Below are 26,297 nucleotides of genomic sequence, written 5' to 3' on the forward strand. Positions count from 1 at the left end.
AATATTATTTCCCCAAAGACCACCCAAATCAATGTAAAGTATTCAGTGCTCCACTTTCCTTTACAGTGATCTTGTGCTTAGAAATTTTGGTTGCTATGTACAGTGCCATTTAGCTAGAGAACATGCAAAAGCAGCTTATATATTCATGAGTAGTAGCATTAATATCCTGACTCCAAACAGAGCAACCCTTTATAAAGGGTCAGATCTACCTGTGTCTATATGAGTGTGTTCTCACAATGGTTCATATGTGCAGATCCATTCAGTCAATCAATAAGCACAAACAGGGGATGCAGTACTATTCATGGGCATCTAAGGTTACAATGCTGTGACAACCTGTAGGAAAAGCAGATAATCAAGTAAGTAATGACAAGTAAGTCAGGCAATGTGCTAAATGCTGTGATGGGGAAACAGGTCATTAAAAATAATACCTTAGGCAGTGACTATGTGTCAGATGTTTACAGTCACTATCTCCAGTTCGCACAACAGCCTGCAAAGGCAGGTGTTTCCCCACTCCCCAGACAGTGTGTCCAGAGTGTGCATTGCACCCACCCCCCACTCTGCTCTCAGTACTACAGCAGATCACTCAGTCATCGGCCTCACTTTACTTGGATCAGCCAGCACAATGACCACTGAAGGGATTTTCAAGCTGGCTAGAAGCAGCAAAATAGAATAATGATTATACACAAGAGAGTAGAGCATGGGATGGCAGGGATCACAGGCCCAGGGAACACTTGAAACACAAGTTATTTCACATCTGAAAAGAAAGTATTCAGCACATGGGACTCAAGTGTGAGGAAGGGCAAGTTCTTAGAAAGGGGGATTTCAGAAAAGAACCCAGAAGCTCACAGGCTGGGAGCTCATCTTGGTCAAGCAGGTAGGGGAGTACCAAGACTGGGTGAGTCAGAGGACTGCTGTCCAAGTGCTACCTGCTAAGTCTGTTAGGCACCTGAGGGTCCTGAGAGGTCCCATAGCAGATGGAAAATCTGCATTTAGAAAAAGTGCTTCCAGAGCCCAGGTTTGTGTAAAATTAGTTCTCTATTCAGCCTTTGGGACACACAGTGGGACCTAAAGGGCACGGGAATAGGAGATCACCAGTCTTCTAAAGATAAAGGTTCAGAGCCTGAGTGACAGTACAGTGGGTAAGGTGCTTGCCTTGCATGTGGTCAACCCCAGTTCAATCCCCAGCATCCCATAAGACCCTCGAGCACCATTAGAAATAATTCCTGAGCTCAGAGTCAGAAGTAAGCCCTGAGCATTGGCACATGTAGTTGCACTTCCCTCACACCCCCCCACACCCCCAAAATAGAGGAAAGGGTTCATCTCATTGCAAAGACTTGTTTCTGCTCAGAGGACAAGCGGGTTCAAGGCCAAAGCTGCATCACCCAGAGCCAGAGGCGCAGCCCCCTGCTGTTGGGAGGAGTTTCCCTGTGATTCTTTTCATAGCTGGCCTGACACATGCCTCAGCCAGACCTGCTGCTGATGGCTCTATTTCTTTAGCTCTTTATTAATCATTAAATCCTATTACCTGTGTTAGATTGTGTGATTTTCACTGCAGTCATGAAAGATGCACAGGACTCTTACTTCACATAGAAATATGCTGAGGGACAGCGAGGGAAGCTTCCCATGCAGGGAGTGCTTGCCAGGAACTCAGACAGGATGTCTGCCTGGAGCTCAGTCACAACTCTCATGGAACATTGTGAGCCTGTGAACAGTGGACAGAAGTTGCCTCACCGTTGCCTCATTGACAACCCTAGGCATGTGCACACACATGTAAACATACATGACATAGCGATATATTCAGATACTTAGACCAAAATGTGTATATTCTGTTTTCCTAAAAGTATAATGGTATGAACAAAAATAATAGAAATACTATATTCTAGTTGTTTAAAAAAATCTTTCCTCCAACTATAGAATTTGTCTCAATAGATTTATGAACAAAGTAGCTACTGTGTTTATTACAGCTAAATATTCATAAGTAAACTCTTCCATCCTAGATACTGCTTCTAACTGATCCTTACAACTGCATGTGTGCTAAATATCTGCCCGTTTCCATCTTCTGCCACTAAATTTCTGCCTCCTTTACTAATTTCTGTGACACATTCAGTCACACGAACTATACCTTTTTGTTTTGTTTTGGGGTCACACCTGGCAATGCTCAGAACTTACTCTTGGCTTTGAACTCAAGGATCACTCCTGGCAGAGCCTGGGAGACTATATGTGGAGCTGAGGATCGAACCCAGTTTGGCCATGTGCAAGGCAAGCACCCAGTCCCACAATTAGTATATTTTATATTTATCTTACCTTGGGATTTGTCCCAGAAAGTGGCAAATAACAAAAAAAAAAAATCACAGGACCTAAAAAAAGCTTCAAAAAAATAACGATTTACAGACTGGGTCTCAGAAGGCGGTTTAGGGGCTGCCGAAGCACACCTTCCAAGGATAAGGCTGAGCCTGAGCTGCTGCAGTCTCTCAAGCCTAACGCGTTAGCTCTGTGGCTTATGCCAGACAGCTGGACTATGATCCTTGAGACCACCAGTGATTTTTCGCTGTACCATAACTGAAAATATATCTGCGCATCTGAGCCAGGAAAGGGCAAACCCAGAAGCCCCACACTAAAGGAGAGCCACCCATGATGCGCAGCACAGCCAGGGGCTTGATACTGGCAATGCGTGTGCAAGCAGCACAAACTGGCATGCAACCCCCAGAAAGCACAACTAAATGTATACCACCAAGTGTCCACGTCACCCACAGCCAGGTGCCAGTGTACCCCATCACCATGGCGGCTACAGAGAGAAGGGAAGAGTCAACAACCAACTTCATCTTTAGACAAAACTAAAGGCAGCTATGCCAAGTGAGTAATCCTGGGTACTTTGTTCTCACAGCACACTAACTCCCAGGTTTAGAAAACGCTTCTTTCAAATGTTTCTTTTAAACATTGAATGCACATAAATTATTCAAGAACAATTTGTCGATTAGCTTACATAATGGAAAGAATGTTGTGTAAGCTAATTGTTACACAGAAATATAGACAGAGACAAGGGAGAGTTAAAGGCCAGTGACAAGTGAACAAGCCTGGAGCAGAAACAGGGGAGTTGCATCACCTGGAACAGAGACCATGAGCCCCCTCCCCAGACACAGGGAGCCTCTTTTTTTCTTTCTCATGACACATAATTCAACCAAAAGACCTTAAAGAAAAATATTCAGTGTACTTAATCTGTAATGCAATTGTTTCACCACATTTCAATTATGTCTCTTAATAAAGAATTTTTTATAGAATTAGGTCGATTATACAAATAGTTTTTTCATCTTTCTTCCTACTCCCAACAGAAAACTTCATATACTACCAGTGTTAATGAAAATCATGTGAATCAAATTATTTAATTTTAGTTAAGTCAAGTTTAACTCAACCTTGATTTAAACTTGATTTAACTAAACCACATACGTATACACTTAATTTCAACCACATACTTATACACTTGGGCTGGAGCGATAGCACAGTGGTAGGGTGTTTGCTTTTCAAGCGGCCGATCCATGTTTGATTCCTCCGCCCCTCTCGGAGAGCCCGGCAAGCTACGGAGAGTATCTCGCCCGCACAGCAGAGTCTGGCAAGCTACCCGTGGCGTACTGGGTATGCCAAAAACAGTAAAAATGTCTCACAATGAGAGACATTACTGGTGACCACTTGAACAAATCGATGAGCAATGGGAGGACAGTGACAGTGACTTATACACTTAAGTTTAAATAGATCCATCAAATACGACTTTTGAGATCATTACTTTCATTCCTTTTAATTATTTACTTGGCGATTCTTCAATATAACCTCCTCCTAAGCAAAGGCTCCCAGCAAAACTTCTGAATCAATTCTAAACATTAAAAGAAATATTCTGACACAGCAACTTAAAAAAAAACTACTTTTATTATGCAGTTATTTTAACTTAAAATTTTTTGTAGTTAACCTCAACATTCACATTCTCCTAAGTAATCTCAAACTTTTAGATTTCCTTATCATGAAAGAGAAGCAGCTACATACCAGGACAATCAGTTACAGATGAAAAAATATTTATTCTGATACATACTGGAGGGACTGGAGCTATAACACAGTGGGTAGGGCATTTGCCTTGCACGTGGCCGACCCGGGTTTGATCCCTCTGTCCCTCTTGGAGAGCCCGGCAAGCTACCGAGAGTATCCTACCCACATGGTAGAGCCTGGCAAGCTACCCATGGCATATCCAATACGCCAAAAACAATAACAACAAGTCTCACAATGGAGACGTTACTAGTGCCCACTCGAGCAAATCTATGAACAACCAACGAGATGACAGTGCTACAGTGCTACATATTGGAGAAAACACATTTTCTGGGCTAATTTAAACATTCCTTCACCTACTTCACCCACAAAACAGATATATACTGCAACTAAATTCCATATGTTGAATTTAAATTTAGATGAGAATCTGAAGTGCTCACAAATATTACACCAGAGCTCAGCACACCCTTTTAGATAATCAAAAGGAGAACTATCAGCCCTGAGATGGCCCCAAAGAACTTATTCTTTGTTCACCAAAAAATTGAACAACTTTACATTCAGAATCACAGCAATGGAAACATACTTGGAAACCAGACAGTCATATTAAACCATCAATCAACACTGTGAATGAAACCTACGCAATCACTAACACCAACTGGGCAATTCCATTTCCAGTTTAAGGAAATTTCAAAATCCAAGTCCAACACCTGCCAAGTCTCCATTTATGACCCATTAATACTTGTTCTACAAATTTTTAAAAGGGAAAGCGTTAAGATTTTAAAAACCAATTAATTTTAAACCTATTAATAACATTATATGAATCTCACATAAGAGCTAACTTCAATTAGAGCGATTTGGGGTGAGCTTTTCATACTGTCATTGTCTAGACAGGGTAAACAAATGCTGACAGGTGTTTCTGCATGCAACTAAATGCGTTCTTCTCCAAGGGGTCTTGATCAACCGATTTCACATTCTAATCCAACACGAAAATCCCCTCTGTTCACCGCCAGGCCCTCGAATTCGGTGGTTTCTTTCTGATCCCCAGCCAGCGCTGGGTTAGTAACCCTTTTTCTATAATTTGAGTATCCATGGGAAGAGGAGGGAAATGCCGCTGCAAAAATGCATCTACCTGTTCACCGCCCACTGCCCCCGGTATTCTGCATCCCCACAGCCCAGCCGCTAGCGCTGCCCGCACCCCAGGTACCTGCCGAGTTCCTCGCCGGTGTCGTAGTAATCGTCCACGTTCTCCTGCCGGAACACGACCATGATAGACCGTCAGGCTTCACCCAGCCCGGCGCGCTGGAGCTCCGCCTCGCCAACCATCCCCGGCGCCGCGCGACCGCGAGGCCCGGGCGCGTCCGTGTCCGGCCCAGCACCGGGAGGGAGAGGGCGGCTCTGAGACCTAAACCAGGAAGGAGAGGGCGGCACTGAGACCTGCACCGGGAGGGACAGGGCGGCGCTGAGACCTGCACCGGGAGGGACAGGGCGGCAGAGACCTGCACCGGGAGGGACAGGGCGGCGCTGAGACCAGCACCGGGAGGGACAGGGCGGCAGAGACCTGCACCGGGAGGGACAGGGCGGCGCTGAGGCCAGCACCGGGAGGGACAGGGCGGCTCTGAGACCTGCACGGGGAAGGAGAGGGCGGCGCTGAGACCTGCACCGGGAGGGAGAGGGCGGCTCTGAGACCTGCACGGGGAAGGAGAGGGCGGCGCTGAGACCTGCACCGGGAGGGACAGGGCGACACTAAGACCGTGCCCGGCTGGTGCTAGCGCCGTGACCAGCAGGGAAGAACAGCTCGAGCCGCCGCTCCGACCAGGGGAGGCAGCCTCCTTTGTTCAATCCAGGCCGGGGCCCCGCGCGGACCCCTGGGCCCCAGCCCCTCCCCAGGACCTCCGGGCGCCCCTGCCCGCCGGCTCCAACCCCCGGCACTGCGCGGCAGCCCGCACAGTCCGCTGCACCCGGAGCAGCCGGCCCGGAGGCGCATTCCCGGGACTCCCGCGCCGGTACCGCGCAGGCTCGGCCAGCGGCAGCCGGGGAGCGGGGGGAGGCGGGCCTCCCGGAGGCTGTGTTCCCCCGCCCCGCGCCCCCACACGCCCACACCTGGGAGGCGCCCAGCCCGGCGCACCCACTCCCCGCCCCGCCCGGCGCCCCCCACCCCTCGGAGGCGCCCCCCGCCCGGCGCCCCAAGTCCCCCCACCTCCGCGCCCGGCGCCCCAACTACCCCCCGCCAGGGCCCCAGCACCCCGGAGGCGGCCCCTGCCCGGCGCCCGACACAAAGCCGGGATGCGGCCCCGCCTGCTCCGCGCGCCCCGCGCCCCGCGCCCCGCACGCCGGGCTCTCGGGGCCCCCGCGGCGACTCCCGGGGCCCACGGCAGGCCGAGCTCGCACGGCGTCCTCGGCGGGGGCCCGGAGGCAGCGGAGCGGGGACCCCTCAGGCCGTCCCCGACCCCCGCGGCTTGGAGCGGAGGGCCCGGCCTGGGCACCCGCGAACCCGATAGCGCGCGGCCACCCACCTCGCGGCGGTTCGGCCGGGCGGCGCGAACGGCTCTCGCGGCTCCTCCGCGCAAAGGACTGGCGGCTCTCTGGCGCGCTCCACCGCGCGCAGCCCCCAACCCCCACTCCCGCACACACCCTGCACACGCGCGCACACCCTGTACACGCATGCACACATGCGCACACACCCCGCACACGCGCGCACACATGCGCACACACCCCTCACACGCGCGCGCATAAGCGCACACCGCCCAGTACACACCCGCCCCCGCACACGCCCACTCTCCCCGCTCCCAGCTGCTTACTGCCCCACCTGGAACTCCGCCTCTTGCTGGAGGCTAGAAAGATGCTGTTCCTGTGTCCCTCTCCTGTGTACTGAACGTCTAGAACATGCCAGCCACAAGGCAAACCAGGAAAATGCCTGACAGGGATGGGGAAAGCTGGAGTGCATGCTTGCACGTGGGTGGCCTCGGTTCTGTTGGCTAATACCACGTGAGCACCCTTAGGTCTCTAAAGTAGCCACCTGAACACCATCAGGTTCAGCCGCCAAAACAAAAAGCCCTTGCCCACCAAAACACACATTCTCTTGGAAAAGATGTAGACAAATGTATAAGCAAGTACGAGTATTTCAGACATCAGTTCTATGGAGACAAAGGGGCAGAAAATAAAGGAGAGGGAGCCAGAGCAATAGTACTGTGCGGGGCATTTGCCTTGCACGTGGCCAAGTCTGGTTCAATCACAGTCACCACATAGGTTCCCTCGAGGCCCATCAGGATCAGGGGTAAGCCCAGAGTGTGGCCCAAAAAGCCAGGGGAGAGGGAAGAATGGGCCAGACTATGAGATATCAAAGGTATGGTAGGCAACAGAGAAGAAAGAATGGGGTTTGCAGAAGCCTCAAGTGCTGTCCAAGCTGTATCAGCTACTGATAAGTTGAAATATAAATAGTTTCACATATGATATATACAGGTGTACCTCAGATTCCAAGACAATGTGAAAATAGGAATGAAAAATATGACTATTACTTTAATTACATGCTCAAATGATAGTGTTGGTGTTATTGTACTACTGTGGAGCAGGATGCACCTGGCAGTACTTAGGGATCACTCAGGAACCATATGTAGGCCAGAGATGAACCGGGACCTGCTGACATACTTACACGTGCTTGCCCAGTTTATTATTCCTCTGGCCATTGCTGACATGTTACACCTTCCCCTTATTGAGTGTCAGAGCAAAAGTACTTTAAGGAGCAAGACTCCTGCAGCTCCAGGCCGAGGTTTTCTATCAGAAAAAGTGAGAAGAGACTTTCAAATCCTAGGCCTTTTCCCCCTCCCCCAATAGAGCAGAAACTGAATAGACTTTTCCATTTCCTACACTGTCTCTCCCCAGTTCCCTTATAAGGACCAGGTGCCATAGGGAGAGTCACCTCCCAGCCTGCACTAGCCCTGGGACCCCCAAGGTAGACTGGAAATGGCCATGGAACTTCCATTGCTGGGAACCTGCCCTGCTGATACACCGCTTGAAGGCTGCTCCTGTTAGTGTTTCCTCTTCTCTCTGTTGAAGGAGTAGACCAGCTTTTCCTCAGCGACTGCCCTCCTGCATAGCTTTCCATGTCAAAGATCAAGAGCTCACCAACCCTGGGGGTTTCCTACTAACAATAGTATTTGAGCTATTTGGGAGTAAAAAATATATAGTATCAAACTTCATTTATCTTTTGCTTTTTAAAAGTGTCTACTGGCCCCCAAGATGTGGTCCCGGGGGCCGCACATGTGTGCGGCCTCTCCGCAGCTGCATGAGCGTGACTCCAGACGCCAGCTAAATTTTTCGGCATGGGCAGCTCCTTGCAGAATGTCTCCAGACTAGAACTAAACCGAGGCCCCATGCCCGCCCAGGAGGGGAAAGGCATTTCTCTCTCTCGCCTTTTCCTTGCTGGGGGTGAAGGGCGTGGTGACCGCCATATTATGACGATCACAGATGGGGTTTACAAGCTTGCAACGATCCAATATCTGGAAGAAATCTCCCTGGACTTAGTTGTTAAAGTACAGAAATCCAAAACCTCATATCTCTTCACAACAGGTCTGACTAGTGGGGTACTCCTAACAATAATAGTGAGGTTTGTGTTGAAATATTGAATGTAACCATAGTAAATAGAAAGTAAAGTGAAATTTATCAGTTACATGGGGGGGTGGGGGGGCGAGATGGGAGGTGTGGTTTTCTTTTTGGTGGTGGGATATGGGCACTGGTAAAGGGATGGTTTTTTCAGCATTGTATGACTGAGACTTAAGCCTGAAAGCATTGTAATTTTCCACATGGTGATTCAATAAAATAAAATTCTTAAAAAAAAAAAAAAAACTATGGCCCCAGCCCCGGGCCACCCCGGGTGGGAAAGGGTGTTGTCCCTTCCACCTTTCTCCCTCGGTGGCAGCATGGTGACCCCCATCCTTCAAGCCTATTAGACAGAGGTTTGAGCTTGCAGTGAGGAGACTGGCGGGGCCTCTCGGGATGGGGGGGGGGTGGAAACAGCCCCTCCCCCCCAAGAGCCTGAGTTGCCGCCCACAAATGGCTCCGTGGACTCCTGAACGGCCATGATCCCAGAGGCACACAAACCTATTTCAAAACCCAGCAGCTTTTGGCAGAAATCCCTCCAGACTCAATTACTAAAATACCAGAAATCCAAAATATCATGGCCGCAGCAGCAGCCCTGTGACATCATATGATCTTCATTATCAGCAATAGAAAATAAATTATCTAATGATACCTTTTACGCAGATCTAATTGTTGGGGGAAAATTCCAAATAATAATCGTGGGTCTTCTGTCAAAAAATTGAATGTAATCAAAGTAGAAGAGAGACTAAAGTGGAAATCATCTGCCACACAGGCATGGGGACGGGTGGGATAGGAGGATTTTGTTGGTGGAACATGTGCACTGGTGAAGGGATGGGTGTTCGATCATGACCGAGATTTAAACCTGAAAGCTTTGTAACTGTTCTCTCAGTGATTCAATAATAATGAAAAAAATTAGTTACAAAAAGAAGTGTCTACTACATAATATAACACTACCAATATGGCTTGCACATAGTTCTGAGGACTCTGGATACAGAGACCAAGATCTAACAGGCACCCCTTATACCTTCTCTCTGCTTTGTAGCTCATGCTTTCACCAAGTCTGGTGATTCACTGGGCAGAGAACTCCGAAGGAAAACAAACAAAAAACCACCGACAGTAAGATTATTTTCTAAAATTATAAAAACTGATACTTGAATTGCCTCAAGATTTCAGGTTCACACTAAAACTGAAATCAACAGACTTTCTAAAATAAGTTCTTTTGTAATGGAGTTGTTTTGTTTCAGAAACCATGCCCTGAGTGCTCAGGGCTTACTTCTGGCTCTGTGCTCAGGGCTTACTCCTGACGGTGCTTTCGGGGAACTAGATGGGGTACCTAGGATTGAACCTGGGTTAGCCACTTTATTCATTTTATTATCTCTTCTGTCCCTAAACTGAGAGTTTTAAAAACTCTGGTTCAATAGAAATGGAGGAAGAGGAAAAGGAGGAGGAAATGCAGAAGGAGGCAAAGGAGGAAGGGGAGGAGGAGGAGGAGAAAAAGGAGGAAGGAGAGGAAGAATAGGAAGAGAAAAAAGTGGAAGAGGAGGAGTGGGACAACAGGCAACTGAGGAAGAGGGTGCCCCCTTTAGAGTTTACATTAGGCTCTTTTTCATTAAAAAAAAATGGGGGGGTTGTCAAATATTAAGGGACCAATTCTAGGAGCTCATGCATGCTAAGGACATGGGCTCTACTGCTGAGCCATAACCCCAGCCATCAGATCTCCTTTTAAAGAACTTTTTTTTTCATTTACACATTCATGATGATGTTATCATCAGAAAGTTCCAAATTGGGTGTGAACTTCAATCTATGTGGTGAATTTGCAAGTTAATACAAAAGGATCTTGCAAGGTGAGAAAACAGTCAAAGTAACAGAAAATGTGATTCACCTTAGGTAGATGTAGAATACATCTGTAGGGAAATTGAAAGTAGATCGTTTGGGAAAAACATGCAAGTACTTATGCATGACTGCTTTTTGTGCAATATATGGAGCACAGTTTGGCCCATGAACCACATTTGGAGGTGCTCCTGGCTCCGCATAGGGACCAGATGGGGTGCCAGAGAAAAAACCCAGATCATCAACATGCAACCTAAGTGCCCTGTCAGTAATATATTACTCAGAACTGATCTAGTTCTGAGTGATATATGCACTTTTCTGCAAGATTAATGTTTTCCAAGGCAGTAAGGAAGGATTTGGGGATAGTATGCTATACCTGGACTGGAGCAATAGCACACAAGCTAAAGCATTTGATTTATACATGGCTGACCTAGGTTCACTTCCTTCATCCCTCTCAGAGAGCCCAGCAAGCTACTGAGAGTATCCCGCCTGCATGGCAGAGCCTGGCAAGCTACCTGTGGTTTATTCAATATGCCAAAAACAGTAACAAGTCTCACAATGGAGACACTACTGGTGCCTCCTTGAGCAGATCAATAAACAGCAGGACGACAGTGCTACAGTGCTACTATGCTATGTCTACCCTTACTGACATGCTGTTAAGATATTTTTGGTGTAAAGAGTCACATAATTGGATCTAATACTCATGACAGTTTAGCTTTGAATTGACCTTGGACAGGTCACTTAGCCCTGAACTTTGTATTCCTTGAATATAGATTGGCATTTTAGCACCCCATATGGTCCCTGAGCCCTATTTATTTAAGTTTATTAGAAGAAATTCCAAAGTATGGCACTACAACCACAATCTCTGAAAGCAGTCTTTAACCACTGACACAAGAGCTCACAGACATTCCCCACCACTTCAGTACAACTGCATTCTCCTCTCTGCAGTATACCTCATTCTCCTGTGGGTCAAAAACATGCACCCCCAGACATTTAACAGAGAAGCAGCCAGGCGTTCTGGTGAGCAACACGGCCGGAGAATGCTCCAGACCCGAAACCGGGCCAGCAACACCAGGGATCCAGACGGAGGAGGTGCAGCCACCACACCTTCTCCAAATGGAGCCCTGGCGACACTGAGCAGCAACTAACACGGCTCCGGGATGCGGGACTGGGACACATCCGAACCTCAGGGCCGCTAACGCGGCCACTCGACCTTTTCTAAAAACTGAAAACATACAATCTTTTAATGGAAAACTAATTATCGAATGCTTCCTTAGTAGGGCTGTCTTTTTTGGGGGGGAAACTCCCACAACAATAGTGAGTTTTGTGTTGAAATATGGAACGTAATCAAGGTAAAGAGAAAATGAAGTGAAATTCATCAGTTATACATTTGGGGGTGGGGGGCGGGGGCGGGGGTATACTGGGAATTTTGGTGGTGGAATACGGGCACTGGTGAAGGGATGGTGTTTAAATATTGTATAACTGAGACATAAACCTGAGAACTTTGTAACTTTCCACATGGTGATAAAATAAAAATAAAAAAAAAACAAAAAACATACACCCCCAATCCTATCTTAACTTTTTGCATAGGTGATTAATTTTTCAAATATTAGAGTATTATTTTGCATATTACAATTATATTTTAATAAATCTAATAAATATTTAACTTAAATATGTCTTTTCAAAGTGATTTGAAGTAATTTGATTAGGTTCTTCATTATAAGTTACTCTAAGATTTTAAAACTGTTATAGGTTCTTTGAGTGATCAAATCGATGATTTATGTCTTTGAGGGTAGCTGAAAATCAAATACATTAAAAATATGGTAGAAATTAGGTTACCACTCTGTGGTAATTACATGCCTCCTATGAGAGCATTTAAAACTGAGTGTTTGTGGGGCCAGGAGACACTAAAGTGGGTATGGTGCTTGCCTTGAACACAAATGACCTCAAAAACAATTCCAAGCACTGCACATCCAAAGCATCAGAATGTGGTCCTTGGCAGAGTCAGGAGTAAGCCTGAGCACTGCCAGACCTGGGCCACTCTACCCTGATCCTCCCCAGTAGAATGCATGATACAAGAAGTGTGAGACATATGATGACTATTTTTTCCTAAATTATTATCCTTTAGTGTAATTATTCATATAAAATAATATTCTGAAATACACACAACCTTCATGTTTTAGCCAAAATGCACATCAGAAAACTTGTATATCGGGGCTGGAGTGATAGCACAGCGGGTAGGGCGTTTGCCTTGCACGCGGCCGACCTGGGTTCAAATCCCAGCATCCCATATGGTCCCCTGAGCACCGCCAGGAGTAATTCCTGAGTGCAGAGTCAGGAGTAACCCCTGTGCATCGCCAGGTGTGACCCAAAAAAGACCAAAAAAAAAAAAAGAAAAAGAAAACTTGTATATTGTAAAATATGTGGTGAAAATGGCAATTGGCAATTTAATTAATTAATTATTTAATTGTTTTAGATATTGGGCCACACCTGGCAGTGTTCAGGGTTTGCTCCTGAAGAGGCTCAGGGGCCACATGTGGTGCTGGGTACGGGTTGGACCCAGGTTAGCCACACACAAGGCAAGTGCTGTAGTATATCTCCAGACCCAACAGGTAGCAATTTTATATGGGAAGAGTTTTACAGTTGGAAATTGTATCACCACTGCCCAAGGATTTTTGCTATTTAGTAAATCATGTCTAAAAATAAATGGGATATCCCAGCCACAATCTCTGAAAGCAGAAGAAGAATAGTCAAAAGTAGTCAGCAGTTTTAATAAATTGGAGAATAGATCCTTGCTAAGGGCATAATGCATAGAGCCTAAAAATAGGAATGTTTAAAATGACTAGAGAGCCCTTTGGATCCGGCTGCGGAGCGGACAGGATGGAAGAGCCCAAGGGAGCGCCCTTGGACTCCAGGCAGCCCACTGAACTAATTCCGGCATGGGACCAGAGACCCCACGGGGCGCTGAAACAGTGGGACCCGGGCATCCCCCAATTCTTTTAACCTGTCTCTCTCTCTCAACTCCTCCCTCCTGAACACAGCGCAGGACTTCTCCATCTTATGAGCACCATAAAAGGGTAAAAGTTTGTAGTGATGTTATTTCTGGTTGTACTTTCCCTGGACTTTATACAGAAACCCAAAACCGCGCGGCCGCTGCCGCGGCCGCGCGACCTAATGTCATCTTAGCAGCAGCAATATGTAATGGTTCGCTTTTAATGGGTCGGACTTTTGTGGGAGATCCTAACAAGAATAGTAAGTCTGTTGCTGAAATATTGAAGGCAATCAAAACGGTAGCCATCTCTCTAGACTAAACTAAGCTATATCCCCACGCCAGCTGAGAAGAAATTTTCTTCTTTCTCGGGAAGAAACGCGGCGTGTCGTCAACTACAGTGTGAGGTCCATTAAGCAAACAGACCTGGTGGCGTGGAAATGGGATATAAGGGGAAAAATTATGTACATGGAACAGTGGGACGCTGGTGGAATCTCGAGCCGGAGCCGATACCAGCGCAAGACCTTCGGTTCCAGAAACTGCTTCCAGACACTCTACTAGTCTATCAACTAAGCCAGAGCCCCACGTCTGCTGATGACGGGAAATAACCATCCTTTTCGTTTTTTTCGTTTTTTTTTTTTTCTTTTCTTTTCCCTTGTCAGGCAGCGTGGCGATTACTAAACAGGCGTGAACTCGGTGGCGCGGGGCAAGGGGGAAAAAGAAAAGTTATGTAACAAACAGCGGGACTTAATATCTCTATATTCTTAGCAGTGGAGAACTATCAAATGCCTCCTTGGCAATAGGACTGCTTTTCTTTTTTGGGGGAAACCCCAACAACGGTAGTGAGTTGTGTGTTGAAACATGGAATGTAATCGAGATAAGGCATAAATGAAGTGAAACTTATCAAGTACAAGGGTGGGGACTGGGGAGGTGGGAGGGGGCGGCAGGTATACTGGGGGGGTTGGTGATGGAGGATGGGCACTGGTGAAGGGAAGGGTGTTTGAGAATTGTATAACCGACATAATCCTGAGAACTATGTAACCCTCCACATGGTGATTCAATAAAATTAAAAAAAAAAAAAGGAAGGAAAGGAAAGGGAAAACATAAGAACAAAATCTTAAATCTTGTGCTAAAGTCAGTGAGTCCATCCCCAGTGATTGGAAGGATGGGGGTGGAAGGTGAGGATTGAAAACCAGCATTTTGGACAAGTGCCTCAAAAATCTGAAATGCTCTCTAAAATGTAAAAAAAATGGCAATTTGAGAAGAACTCTAAGGCCTTAAGTCAGGCAGCCTGAGAGTGATTCCAGTCCTGTTCCTCAATATCCTTTAAGGCGTAAGCTCTATAAATGTGCATCCTTCTCCAACATCCAAAAGGAGAGAGAACAAAAGGGAATGCCCTGCCACAGAGGCAGGGTGAGGTGGTGGGGGATGGGGCAAGGGTGGTGGGAGGGATACTGGGAACATTGGTGGAGGAGAATGGGCACTGGTGGAGGGATGGGTAAACGATCACTGTATGACTGAAATGCAAACACGAAAGTTCATAAGTTTGTAACTGTACCTCACGGTGATTCACTAATAAAATTTTTTTTAATTTAAAAAAAAATAATAATAAAAAATAAAAATAAATAAAATGACTAGAGATACTAAGGAAGGAAGAAATCTGAGGTCAAGGCTCAGAAATAATAGTCCTATGAATAGATCACTTGTATCACTTGTCATCCCTTTGCTCATCAATTTGCTCGAGCAGGCACCAGTAAGGTCTCCATTTGTCTCTGTCTCATGCTAGTGCAGCCCAATGACATCTGTTCGCTCCAGGAACACGAAGAGCATCAAAACGTTCATTCAGGGTCGTGACGGAGAAGTCTGACTATCTCGTAGGTGGATGGCCAGGTGTTCTTTTGATGTTCCATGGAATCCAGTTGACTCTAATCCAGCAGTCGTCTCCAAATTGCATTCTGTGTCGGGTCCATCTGATTTTCGATGCCTTGGCAAATGAGGCAGTGTCCCTGACCTCAATCGAGATGGAGGTTGGAACTCCAGATTCCTTCTCTCACTTGAGTGAAATGTGATACTCCAAGCATAGCTCTTTCAATTCCTCTTTGGGAGACCGGAATAGCGTTCTCTTCCTGTTTCGTAGGGCCCAGGTCTCTGAGGCATATGTTAGTGCAGGAAGAAAGGTGGAGTCAAAAAGATGTGCCCAGAGTTGGAGTTTCTTCGTCCTCTTAACTTCTTCTATGCTCTTGAATGCATTCTACGCCACTCTCTTCCTCCTGCACAGTTCTGGCGCCAAGTCATCCGTCATGTTGAGTGTTTGACCTAGGTACACATAACTGCTGCTTTTGGAGAGGTTCGTTCCATTGAGAACAAATGGAACAATAGGAACTAGTCCATTTCTCATGAACATTGTCTTTGTGAGATTCAGCTGCAGTGTGACCTTTCCACACTCATAGTCAAAGTTGGCCAGTATTTGTACAGCTAGGCTAATGTTTGGTGTTATTAGAACGATATCATCAGCAAAGCAGAGGTGTTGTAGCTGCTGATCTTCACTCCCATTCCTTCCCATTCCAGTCATCGCATGATGTTCTCAAGGGTGGCACAGAAGAGATTTGGTGAAATGGTATCACCCTGCCAAACCCCTCTCTTTATGTTGATGATCACTTTTTTGTAGAATGGTGAGATCCTGGTGGTGGATCCGTAATGCAGCTCACGAAAGATCCTGATGTACTGAGTTTGAACCCCTGGTTTGGCTAGGGCTTCAATGACCACTTCAGTCTCAACAGAATCAAAGGCCTTCTTTAAACATTGGAGCCAGAGGATGGCACAAGCTGGCGGGCTTTCCCATCATAGCTACCAGTGCTGTTGCCAAAAGTCTGCTAATAGTAGAAGGTGACAGAAAAGCCATCAGGCCCAGGGAATGCCTTGAGCCTCTGAAGTTTTCCAGAGCCTGGCTAGCTGGGTCAGGCCCTTTCCTCTGACCCTGGGTTCAGTGTTCCGCTTGATGCGTTCCATCCACTTCTTTGCCGTTGGTGGAGGTGTTGGCATCTACACTGTTCTTTCCATGAGAACAAACGCGTAGTCTTTCACTGCATCATACTCGATAATGTCAGCAGCACAGCTCCTACGTGCACCACGACACATGCTCATGGCATCTTCCAGATGTCAGGGCCATGGGGCCATGGCATGTCCACTACAAACATGCCCAAGCCTCACACGGGCATGGAAGCAAACTGTTTCCTGACCTAGTATCTGCATTTTGCTGCCATAACCCCTTCCCAGAGGGTCATTGCCTCTCCAGCGACTAACCAACGGAAAGCCCTACCGCCCTGCAGTCCTCCCCAGAAAGACACACTCAGCTCTTCTTTACAAGGCTTTTCCATCTCCACTGGGAATTCAGCGCTCTCTCCCTGCCAATATTCAGCAGGTGGAGGTGAGTGGGTAGTAAACATCTGACTGGACGGTGCTGGCATGGCGGTGAAAGGCATTGCCGATACATAGTTCATCTCTCTGAGCTGGTTGGGCAGCCCTGGTTGGTTTTTTTTGTTTGGAATGTTGAGCACTTGCCCCTTGCTTTGAGCTCAAGGATCACTCCTGGTGGTGTTGGGGAAACCATGTGTGGTACCCAGCTCTGAAACTGGGCATCAGCATGCAAGACAAGCACCCTCCCCACTGTACCATTCCTCTGGACGCCATTGTATCATCCTTTTTAGTGACTTATTTCAAGGTAAGAAAGGAGATAGATTTAAGTCTTATGTGGTGACAAAAGAGAGCAAACATCTTCTGAGTGGTCATATAAGTGTGAAACTGCACTGGGTGGGTTCTTGAGAATTGCATGAAAGATTTGCATTCAAAAACTCAGAAGAAAAAAAGAGTTTACTGTGCAGTTTAAGTAAATGTCCCAAGTGTCTAGGCCGCTCCTTCACTAGCATACGATACCACTAGTCCCATCCCTGGTACTGTATAATGTCCCAGTACCTTCCCACAGTGTCTACCCATCTCCAGTGTCTGATGACTAGATCCTGCTTCTGTGTCACTTCCCTGTTCTGAAATCATGTCCCTATGTCTTTCCTGGACTGTATTCTAATGGTTCCTTGACATCCCGGTTTACCTTAGTTTCCAGCCACAGTTCATGCATACAAGGGGAAGTTCCATGTACTATGCACCTGTGACTGGGTCTCCACAATTTCTGTTCCAGTTTTTCTCATCTTTGGCAATGGCCACATGCGTATGGGTGAGATTCCTATGCTCATCACCTATCCCTGCCTGGACATTCAGGTCCTGCATGAATCTGAAGTTTCTTGGCAACTGAACCCTGCCTGTACTTGGTTATTTGTCTGGGTGTGTGCCATGGGATGGAGGAGGGGCAGAGAGAGACAGAATAAGAGACAGAGACAAAGAAACAAAGACTGGGTGTGGGAGAGAGAAAGGAAGAAAGAGAAAGATAGAGATAGAGGTGTTCTTTAGAGGGGAAAAATCTACAGTACATATTTTAGGTAATGATCAGGTTGAGATGCCAGTGACAGAATTCATCCTAATGAAAAAAAAGGAATTAAGCATCTAGATGTGGAGAAATCTCCAAGGTGAATCTCTAAGGTGAAGAATGTTTACAAAGTGGGTTTAATGAGAGAGAGAGAGAGAGAAAGAGAGAGAGAGAGAAAGAGAAACTGAAGCATCACCAGATGGAGAAATTCAAGACTTCACCCAGGAGGAGGAGAAAGAGTGGATTTCTCAGAGAAGAAGCTACAGAAGAATCTATAAGAAATTTATGAAGAGACCACCAATAGTGCAAGGAATGAGATTATGAGAAGATTCTCAGTGGTGCAAGACTTTCTTGTGGCAATGCCTAGATTTACTTTTATCCATGAAAGACTCCAGGAAAAATTCATTTGGAAGAATTATCTCTATGCATCTTTACTTTCTCCACTTTGAAGAAGTCCCTGTTCTCTCTTGAACATATACTATCTCTCTCTTTCTCTGTCTCTCTCGCTCTCTTATTAAACCCACTTTGTAAACATTCTTCACCTTAGAGATTCACCTTGGGGATTAAAAGTTTTAAGTAACTTTTCAAAGAAAACTATCTTGAAAAAAAAAGTGAATCCATTTTACTTCACCTTTTCACCTCCTAAAATTCTCTTCTGTGAGGCGCTGGACCCAAAATACTTGTAGAGATTGGAATAGACTTTTCCAACCCTGACCTGTCCAGGCATTTCCAGGAATTCTAGTGGCCACAGAGGGTGAAATAGAGAAGTGGAAGATCTCTTTTCTCATGTTTATCTCCCTTGTTCCCCACTTTACTGAGCCACTAGAAGTGAGAGTAAAGATAGATAAGAAAGCTTCTATGAACTTTTAGAAAAGTATAAAACAAGGTGACTGTTGAGGACACCCACATTCCACAATGCACTGTGCTGTTATTAGCATTCCTAATAATGAAATCTTGTGCAAAATCATATAATAGGTCTTGATAACAATGAATACTCTTTTGGGGTTTGGGGGAATAAAAGAAGTTTTAAACCAAATAGATACTGCAAGTAGTTAATGTAGCAGTCAACATGGACCAGATTGTACTGGTGTGCAGTGTTCCCCTGAATGGATTGCTTTGAAAAAAAAGGACTATTCTTTCAGACCAAGTTAAGAAACATAGTAAAATTGAGGGGGAAAATACAGAGATTTCTCATATATACCTGGCCCCATACATACACAAAATACTCCATTATCAACATCTTGGCCCAAAGTGGTTCATTTTCTATGTTATAAGCTTACACTGATGCATAAAAGGCTATGTAGTTATGCCTTTTCCTGAATGTCTTGGACCTGAAAGACTGCAGCCTTTACATATCACCTACTTCCACTTAGTAATATGCATTTTAGTTTCTTTCATGTCTCATCATGAGTTGGTAACACTTTTTATGATGGTTTTGGGGCCACAGTGGTTATACTCTTGGTGGGACCAGGAGTCACACCCTGGTCCCGACATATGTAACTCCAGGGTTAGAACTCAGCTTGGCTTCATGCAAGGCAAGTACCTTTTCCACAATATTTTCTCATTTTATCATTTAATAAAATGAGCCCCAATAGCTCAATTTATTTGAGTGATGAGTAATATCCATTGTCTTGTTGTACAACAATTTGTTTATCTAGGTAGCTACTGAAAGGTATCTTAATTGCTTTTAAGTTTTGACAATTGTGAATAAAGCTGCCTAAATACTTATGTAATAGGTTTTGTTGAGATACACATTTTCAACTCTTTTCAGTAAATACCAAGAGGGCCGACTGCTAGATCTTGTGTAGTTTTGTAAGAAGATGCCAAAGAATCTTCCAGAATCACTATAGCCATTTTTACACTACCACCAGCAATGGATGAGAGGTCCTGTAAGCCTGCATTCTCACCAACATTTGATATTGTCTGGGTTTTAGATCTTGGCCATTCTGATATGAGTGCTATGGTATTGATGTGTTGTTTTCATTTGTAGTTCCCTAATGATATATTATGTGAACACAGTTTCATTGCTTTCTTGCCTTATGTACATATTCTTTGGTCTGATTTCTATTAAGGACTTCCGTCCCTTTTTTGAATTGCATTGTTTGGCTTTTGTTTTATTTTACTGTGACTATTACTTTTTAAATGGGCCACTCCTGGCACTACTCTGCCTGTCAGTGGAGACCTTAGGAATGGTGCTCCAGCTGGGCAGTGCTGTGTGTCACCACATTCTGCAGTGCTTGAAGAAGTGTGTCGACCTCGAGGCCAAACTCAGGCAGTGCATGTAGCCATGTGTTCTATCATTTGAGGTACTTCCTTGGTGTAGATTCTTGTAGTTTATTGCTATGGATTTTCCCCCACCCCACTCTGGTTCACGGAATGTAATTTCTTAACATTCTAATAAATTTTGTTTGGGGGCTACACCCAGCAGTGTTCAGGGCTTACTCCTGGTTCTGTGTACAGAAATCATTCCTGGTGAGGTTTGGGGGACCATATGGGATGTCACGAATCTAACCCTGGTTTGCTGTGTGCAAGAGAAGCGCCCTACTGGCTGTTTTATTATTCTGGCCCAATATGCTACTTTGTTCTGTGAGTAAAAGAGTTCACAGTCAAACATGAATTCCAAAATCAGGAAATTGTAAACTGCATAGAGCTCAGTAGTTCCTCCTTAGAATAATATCTCAATCTTTAATATTCAAACGTGTTGGAAAGCTCATAAAGTCAGGAATTTAATGAGCGATTTCTTTGTAAATTGTTCATTTTTCATTTTGTCCTAGGAACTTTAAAACTTACAGGGTACCTGGATGTAGTAAATTACTTTCCATATCTTTCCATTTCATTATCCTGCTTATAGCCAAATTTACACATTTTACTTATGTGCTATTTAAAGCAAGTTAAACTTACATATATACGGGTTATGTCACTCAATCAATACTGTACTGCATATCTAAGTAGACTGCTAAATTTAGAAACCTCTTAAGAATCTTTGCCCTAAGATTGGGAAGATGGCTCAAAGGAGTAACTGGAGTACATACTTTGCATTCTGGAGTCCCAGGTTTGACTCCCAGTGCTACTAGCACGGCAGGGAGCAGTTTCCAACCATGGGACAGAGAATAGTCCCAGAATGCAGTTCCTTGTGCCTCTCCCAAACCTCTTCCTGATCCCCAAGAGATTATTAACCATCCCTTAGCTAAATTTCTTATTCTGTTTCTTTTATTCATGTTTCCCTGATGTTTTGGCTTACTTAAATTGAGGTCTCTGTTCTAAACTGCTTTGATCAAATAATTGTCATATATTTTCATTGAAAGACAATTTAGAGCATAATGGCATAAACATGTTTATCACGAAACTTTTCTGCCACTTATTAAAATAAAGATGTCTCTGAAATCAGGTAATTAATCAGGCACCTAAAAATAGAGAGAAAGATGCTACTATTCAAAAATATTCTTCATTAGTTCTCCTCATGCAAATACTTGAATAAGGCATTTGTTAACTAGCATGAAAGGTTATGTTTTGCCGATTAGAATAATGAGAATGATCCAGTTCTCTAAGGTCTGTTTGTGAATATCTAGCCATGGAAGTTTTCCTTCAATATCTCAGTTTGTGTATAACTGACTTTTCATAACTCTGCCTTCTTTGCCAGTCATTCAAAGCAGTCTCTGTAGTGATAAAGATGAGGTTTATTCCTTACACTTAATACTAATTCTATAAATTAATTTTCTTTTACCATAGTTTCTGCTTTGGTTCCATAGGAACCAAAGGTGTTGATAATCTGCAACACCTCTTGCAGAACCTTGTTTAATTAACCAATCTGATTTCTAAAGTTTTATCTTTCTCTGCTTCATGTTTCTCCCACAAAATCTTTAGCTCAATCTCACAGATACAAAGGTTAACTTTCTTAGAACTGTTAGGTGATTGTCCCGAACACTGTGACTAGTTTGATTTGTTTGATCAAATACCAAGTTGTGTCATTGTCAAAGCTATGAATGACCTTGTTTTCATCTAAAGCAAGTCGATTTGATGCCTTAGGGCCTGTCCAGTGGAAGAATCGTAGAGGAATAGACAATGACATAAGGAGACAGACAAACACACATAAACTGTTCAAGCTTTAGGGTCATCTGGGCAGCCCTCAATGGTCTCAGAGGCCAGCAATTTATTCAATACAATATCACCCTCCCCCCCCCCCAGTTCCCAACAGGTGAACAATAGTTAACATAGACATTAAGGACTGTTTTTAAGTACGTTCAATAATACATGAAAAGTAGAGGCTGGGATATTTTATACAGCTACCAGAAGTCATGCTTAAACTATATAGTCCTGACAGTTTCCTATACTATTTTTGCCACTATAAGTCCTACATCTAAAAGACCCCTAACAGTCTTATTCTATACTTATTTGGAGCATTTTTGCAGCTGGCAGGAATTTGTTATCTATTATATTCTTTCCTGTTATATTATTCTTTCATGAGGGTAGTGTGGGGATTAGGTGGACAGCAGTGTTCATACCTTTTGCTTTCTAATACCTCAACTATCTGACCTAAATACATAATCAATCCTTGGGAGTGTTTTGTTAAGGGGATAAATTCCCAGTTATCTTCACAGTTTGGGTGAATCACCAAAAGCTAATGATGTCATCTAACATTGTGACTAAGGAAAGTGAGGGGTAAAAGAAAAAAGAAGACAACTAATAGCATTTTCTTGGACCATAAAGCCTACTTGGGCATTGTTGTTTGTAGCTTGGTCAACTCTGCAGTAGCTCAGATACCATGAGTACTCTCGTATACAAGTATTAACCCCCTTTTGTGGAAAGGTACATCTATTGTGTTCAGACGCCACTACCAGTTGGTAGCAGGCATTTCTAGAGAAGCTAAGGGAACCACAGTAGTGTTGTGAATGGACCTGGGTCCCATCATTAAAAGCACAATGCTCTCTCAGCATCATGCGCAATCTCCCAGGCACTTTGCCCTCAACATGAGTTCTGAGAGAAAAAGGAAGGGGGGAAAGAAGATGGAGGACAGAACAGGAGATGCACATTCTGCTCAGTCACATTATAAGATTCATTCATCGATAATCTTTGCATCTTTTCAAGTAGTCCTCAGGTGACTTGGAGCCCCTCCTAGCAACTCTTGGTCACTGCACCTGCCAGGCAGGTTCACTCAAGGACCTAAATATTCACCACCACTCAGGCCCAGTGAGGCTGGGGATTACCCAGGCTACTCCAGAATTGTTTGGGAACCTTCTGGGCTGTACCTGCTGAAAGTCCGGGGCCATGTGGTGCTGGGAATTGAACTGGGGTTGACCACGTACAAGGCATCTGTATCTGGTCCTATCTGTCTGGCCCCCAATAATTTTTATCAACATTTATAGCAGCAGAAATAGCAAAACGGTATCACACATTTTGTCAAATATAAAACATTCTACAAAAGTAAAGCATTATTAATTACTTATATTTCTATTTTATTTTCCCAACACAGGCTTACTCTACTCCTAATCTAGTATATCAATAATCTTCCACTTTTCCCTTTAGCCATACACCCCAAATTACGTGTCTGTGTCACAGACAACCTGATGAATTTCTATAGGGTTGTGTGCTTCTTTATTATCAAGCTGGTCTAAAACAAAGGGGAGCACGGTTCAGGCACATTATTATCCCTCTAAAATTCATATAGCCTCTGAATCAGTAGCCCTTTTGTCTGGATTGGCCCTGCGACAGATCTGGTTTGTGTCCAGTTGGAGCACAGATTCATCTTTGAAGTTCTACTCACCCTCCACACCCCCTTGCTCTTGGAATAGTGGTAATGTCCTGATTCTGACCTTGGGAAGGCAGTTTTGACTCCTGCCCAGTTTTGAATTGCTATGCCCCAGGGATCCTGTTGTGGTGGGTACTGCAGATACTCTTTCAAGAATGAAGAGCTTTAGGGGCCGGATAGATAGTAGAGGGGTTAAATCACTTGCCTTGCACTAGGCCAACTCAGGTTCAATCTCTATTTTTGTTGTTTTGTTTTTGGGCCACACCCAGCAGTGCTCAGGGCTTGCACCTGGCTCTTACTCACAGATCACTCCTGGTGGGACTTGGGGGACCATATAGGTGCTGGGGGAGCAAACTTGGGTTAATTGCATGCAAGGCAAGTGCCCAAACTGCTGTACTAGTTCTCTGGTCCCTAATTAATTCTTTTATTTTCCCATTTTCAAGTTCTGTATAGTTTTGATATGGGGGTAGAGTATGGCACACACAGGTGTACATAGGGCTTACCCCTGGCTCTGCATTCAGGTTTCACTCAGGGGACCTCATAGAATGCTAGAGATAACCTAGACTTATCCACTCTAATATTTCTCTAGCCTTTCCCTAGGTTCAAACTCTGGCACTATAAATGATGCCCTTGAGCACTTTCTTTTATTTATTATTATTATTATTATTACTTTTAATCACTGTGAGAACAGTTACAGGGCTTTCGGGATCAAGTCTCCATCATACAATGATCAAACACCCATCCCTTCACCAGTGCACATATTCCACCACCAAGAACCCCAGCATACTCTGCCTCCCCCACTGCCTGTGTGGCAGTTGATTTTCACTTTACTCTCTCTTTACTTTGATTACATTCCATTTTCGACAGAAAACCCACTATTACTATTTGGAGTTTCCCCCCCAACAATCAGACCTGTTGAAATGGCATCATTAGATCATATGTTTTCTATTGTTGATGACAAAGAGCATATGATGTTGAACATTCATGAAAGCAGCCACCCAGTATTGGGATTCTGGTATTTTAGTAATTAAGTCCAGAGGTATTTCTGCCAGCAGCCACTGCATTCCGAAATTGGTGTGTGCCTCTAGGATCATGGCTGTTCAGTAGTGGAAGAGCTGTTCTTGGATGGCCGATCTGGGTCTCATTTGGGTGGGGAGCAGGGCCGGGTCTGACCTCCTCATCACGAGATTCCTCATGCGTTCCATCACTGCAAGCTCCTACCTCTCTGTCCAGTTGGCTCTGAAATGTGGCAGTCACCATGCTGCCACAAAGGGGAAAAGACAAAGGGACAAAAACCCTTTCCCTCCCAGGGCTGCACGGGGCCGTAGCTTAGTTCACAGTCCAGGAGTATATCTGCCAGCAGCCGCTGCATTTCGAGATTGGTTTCTGTGCCTCTGGGATAATGGCCACTCAGGGGTGGTGAAGCCGTTCCTCAGCGGCTTTTTGTATATCAGGAAAGGTCACATGGCCACTAATGCTTATGCTTATGTGGCCACATGGTTTGGAGAAATAGTCCCAGTCCCACATACCGGAGCCACGTTAGTAGAAGCTCAGAGTCGCCGTGACTCCATTTGGAGAAGGCGGGGTGGCTGCACCTTCTCCATCTGGGGCACCCCAGTGTTCTCAGCCCGGTCTGGGGTCCAGAGCATTCTCCAGCTTATGATGCCCTCCGACCCAGATTCTTCACTGCTGGGTGCTGCAAGATGGCACTGGGGTCGGGTTGAGGGCGTGACTTCCAGGGGCAGGCTGGAAGCTCCCTTGAGCACTTTCAAGTGTGATCTCTGAGCAGAGTGAGGAGTAAACCCTGAGTCCAGGCAGGGGTGACCTCAAAACAAAAACAAACAAACAAACAAACAAACAAGAACAACAAACAAACAAAAAAAAACAAAAAGGAATAAAGAACTGATCTTCCCAGCTTCTGGAAGTGTTCTGGACAAAATACATACAAAAAGACATTTGCACCCCTATGTTCTTTGCAGCACTATAGACAATAGCCAAAATGTGGATACAACCCAATTGTCCAAGAATAGGTAACTGGATAAAAAAAAAAGCCATGGTACATATACACAATAGAATTTACTAAGTCATAAGAGAAGATAAACTTATGAAATTTGCTGCTACATGGAGGGACCTGGAGAGCATTATGCTGAATGCAGTTAGTCAGAGAGAGACCAACACAAAATGATCTCTCTCATATGCAGGATATAAAGAATATAATGGTGGAGTAACAAATATCCAAAGCAATTGAAACAAAGAACATGTGAACTGGTATTCAGTAAAAATCATGCAACTTGAGAGGTGGGGGATAGGATAGGGGCATAGCAATGTGGAGGGTAACACTTGATCAGAAAGAGAAAGTAGTGCTAAAACATGGTAAAGTGTTGTGGGTGGAACACTACCAGAAACAGTACAGTAAACCACAGTGCAAAAAATTTTTTTCAAAAATTTTTTAAGTGCCTCTAATAGAAACATGATGGAAAGCAAATGGGGGTGGGCACTGGTGGAGACAAGTGGACAAGGGTGAGGTGATTGATGTTCAAACATTGTATGTCTGGAGTCCAGTCATGAATAACTTTGTAATTTCATGAATACTGAATTTCTAAAAATATTTAAATTAAGAAAACAATAGT

The 26,297-nt window shown here is 44.9% G+C and overlaps 1 protein-coding gene across 2 annotated transcripts in view; it reads right to left on the reverse strand.

Annotated features, from left to right (window-relative positions):
• The window catches only part of DAPK1 (death associated protein kinase 1), a 217,595-nt gene extending 210,941 nt beyond the window's left edge, over window positions 1–6,654 (reverse strand). Inside the window, exons 1-2 of one of the 2 annotated variants that reach the window (XM_055124125.1) lie at window positions 6,543–6,654; window positions 5,234–5,431 (exon numbers count right to left, since the gene is read on the reverse strand). In XM_055124125.1, coding sequence (XP_054980100.1) covers window positions 5,234–5,295 — 62 coding nt within the window. In that variant the 5' untranslated portion in view covers window positions 5,296–5,431; window positions 6,543–6,654. Of the gene's footprint in view, window positions 1–5,233; window positions 5,652–5,715; window positions 6,085–6,542 lie in introns of those variants that run through there. The other variant, XM_055124118.1, reaches the window with a different exon arrangement.
• Window positions 6,655–26,297: the final 19,643 nt, after the last annotated feature.

The sequence above is a fragment of the Sorex araneus genome, chromosome 1, assembly GCF_027595985.1.
Source record: "Sorex araneus isolate mSorAra2 chromosome 1, mSorAra2.pri, whole genome shotgun sequence".
Lineage (NCBI taxonomy): Eukaryota > Metazoa > Chordata > Mammalia > Eulipotyphla > Soricidae > Sorex > Sorex araneus.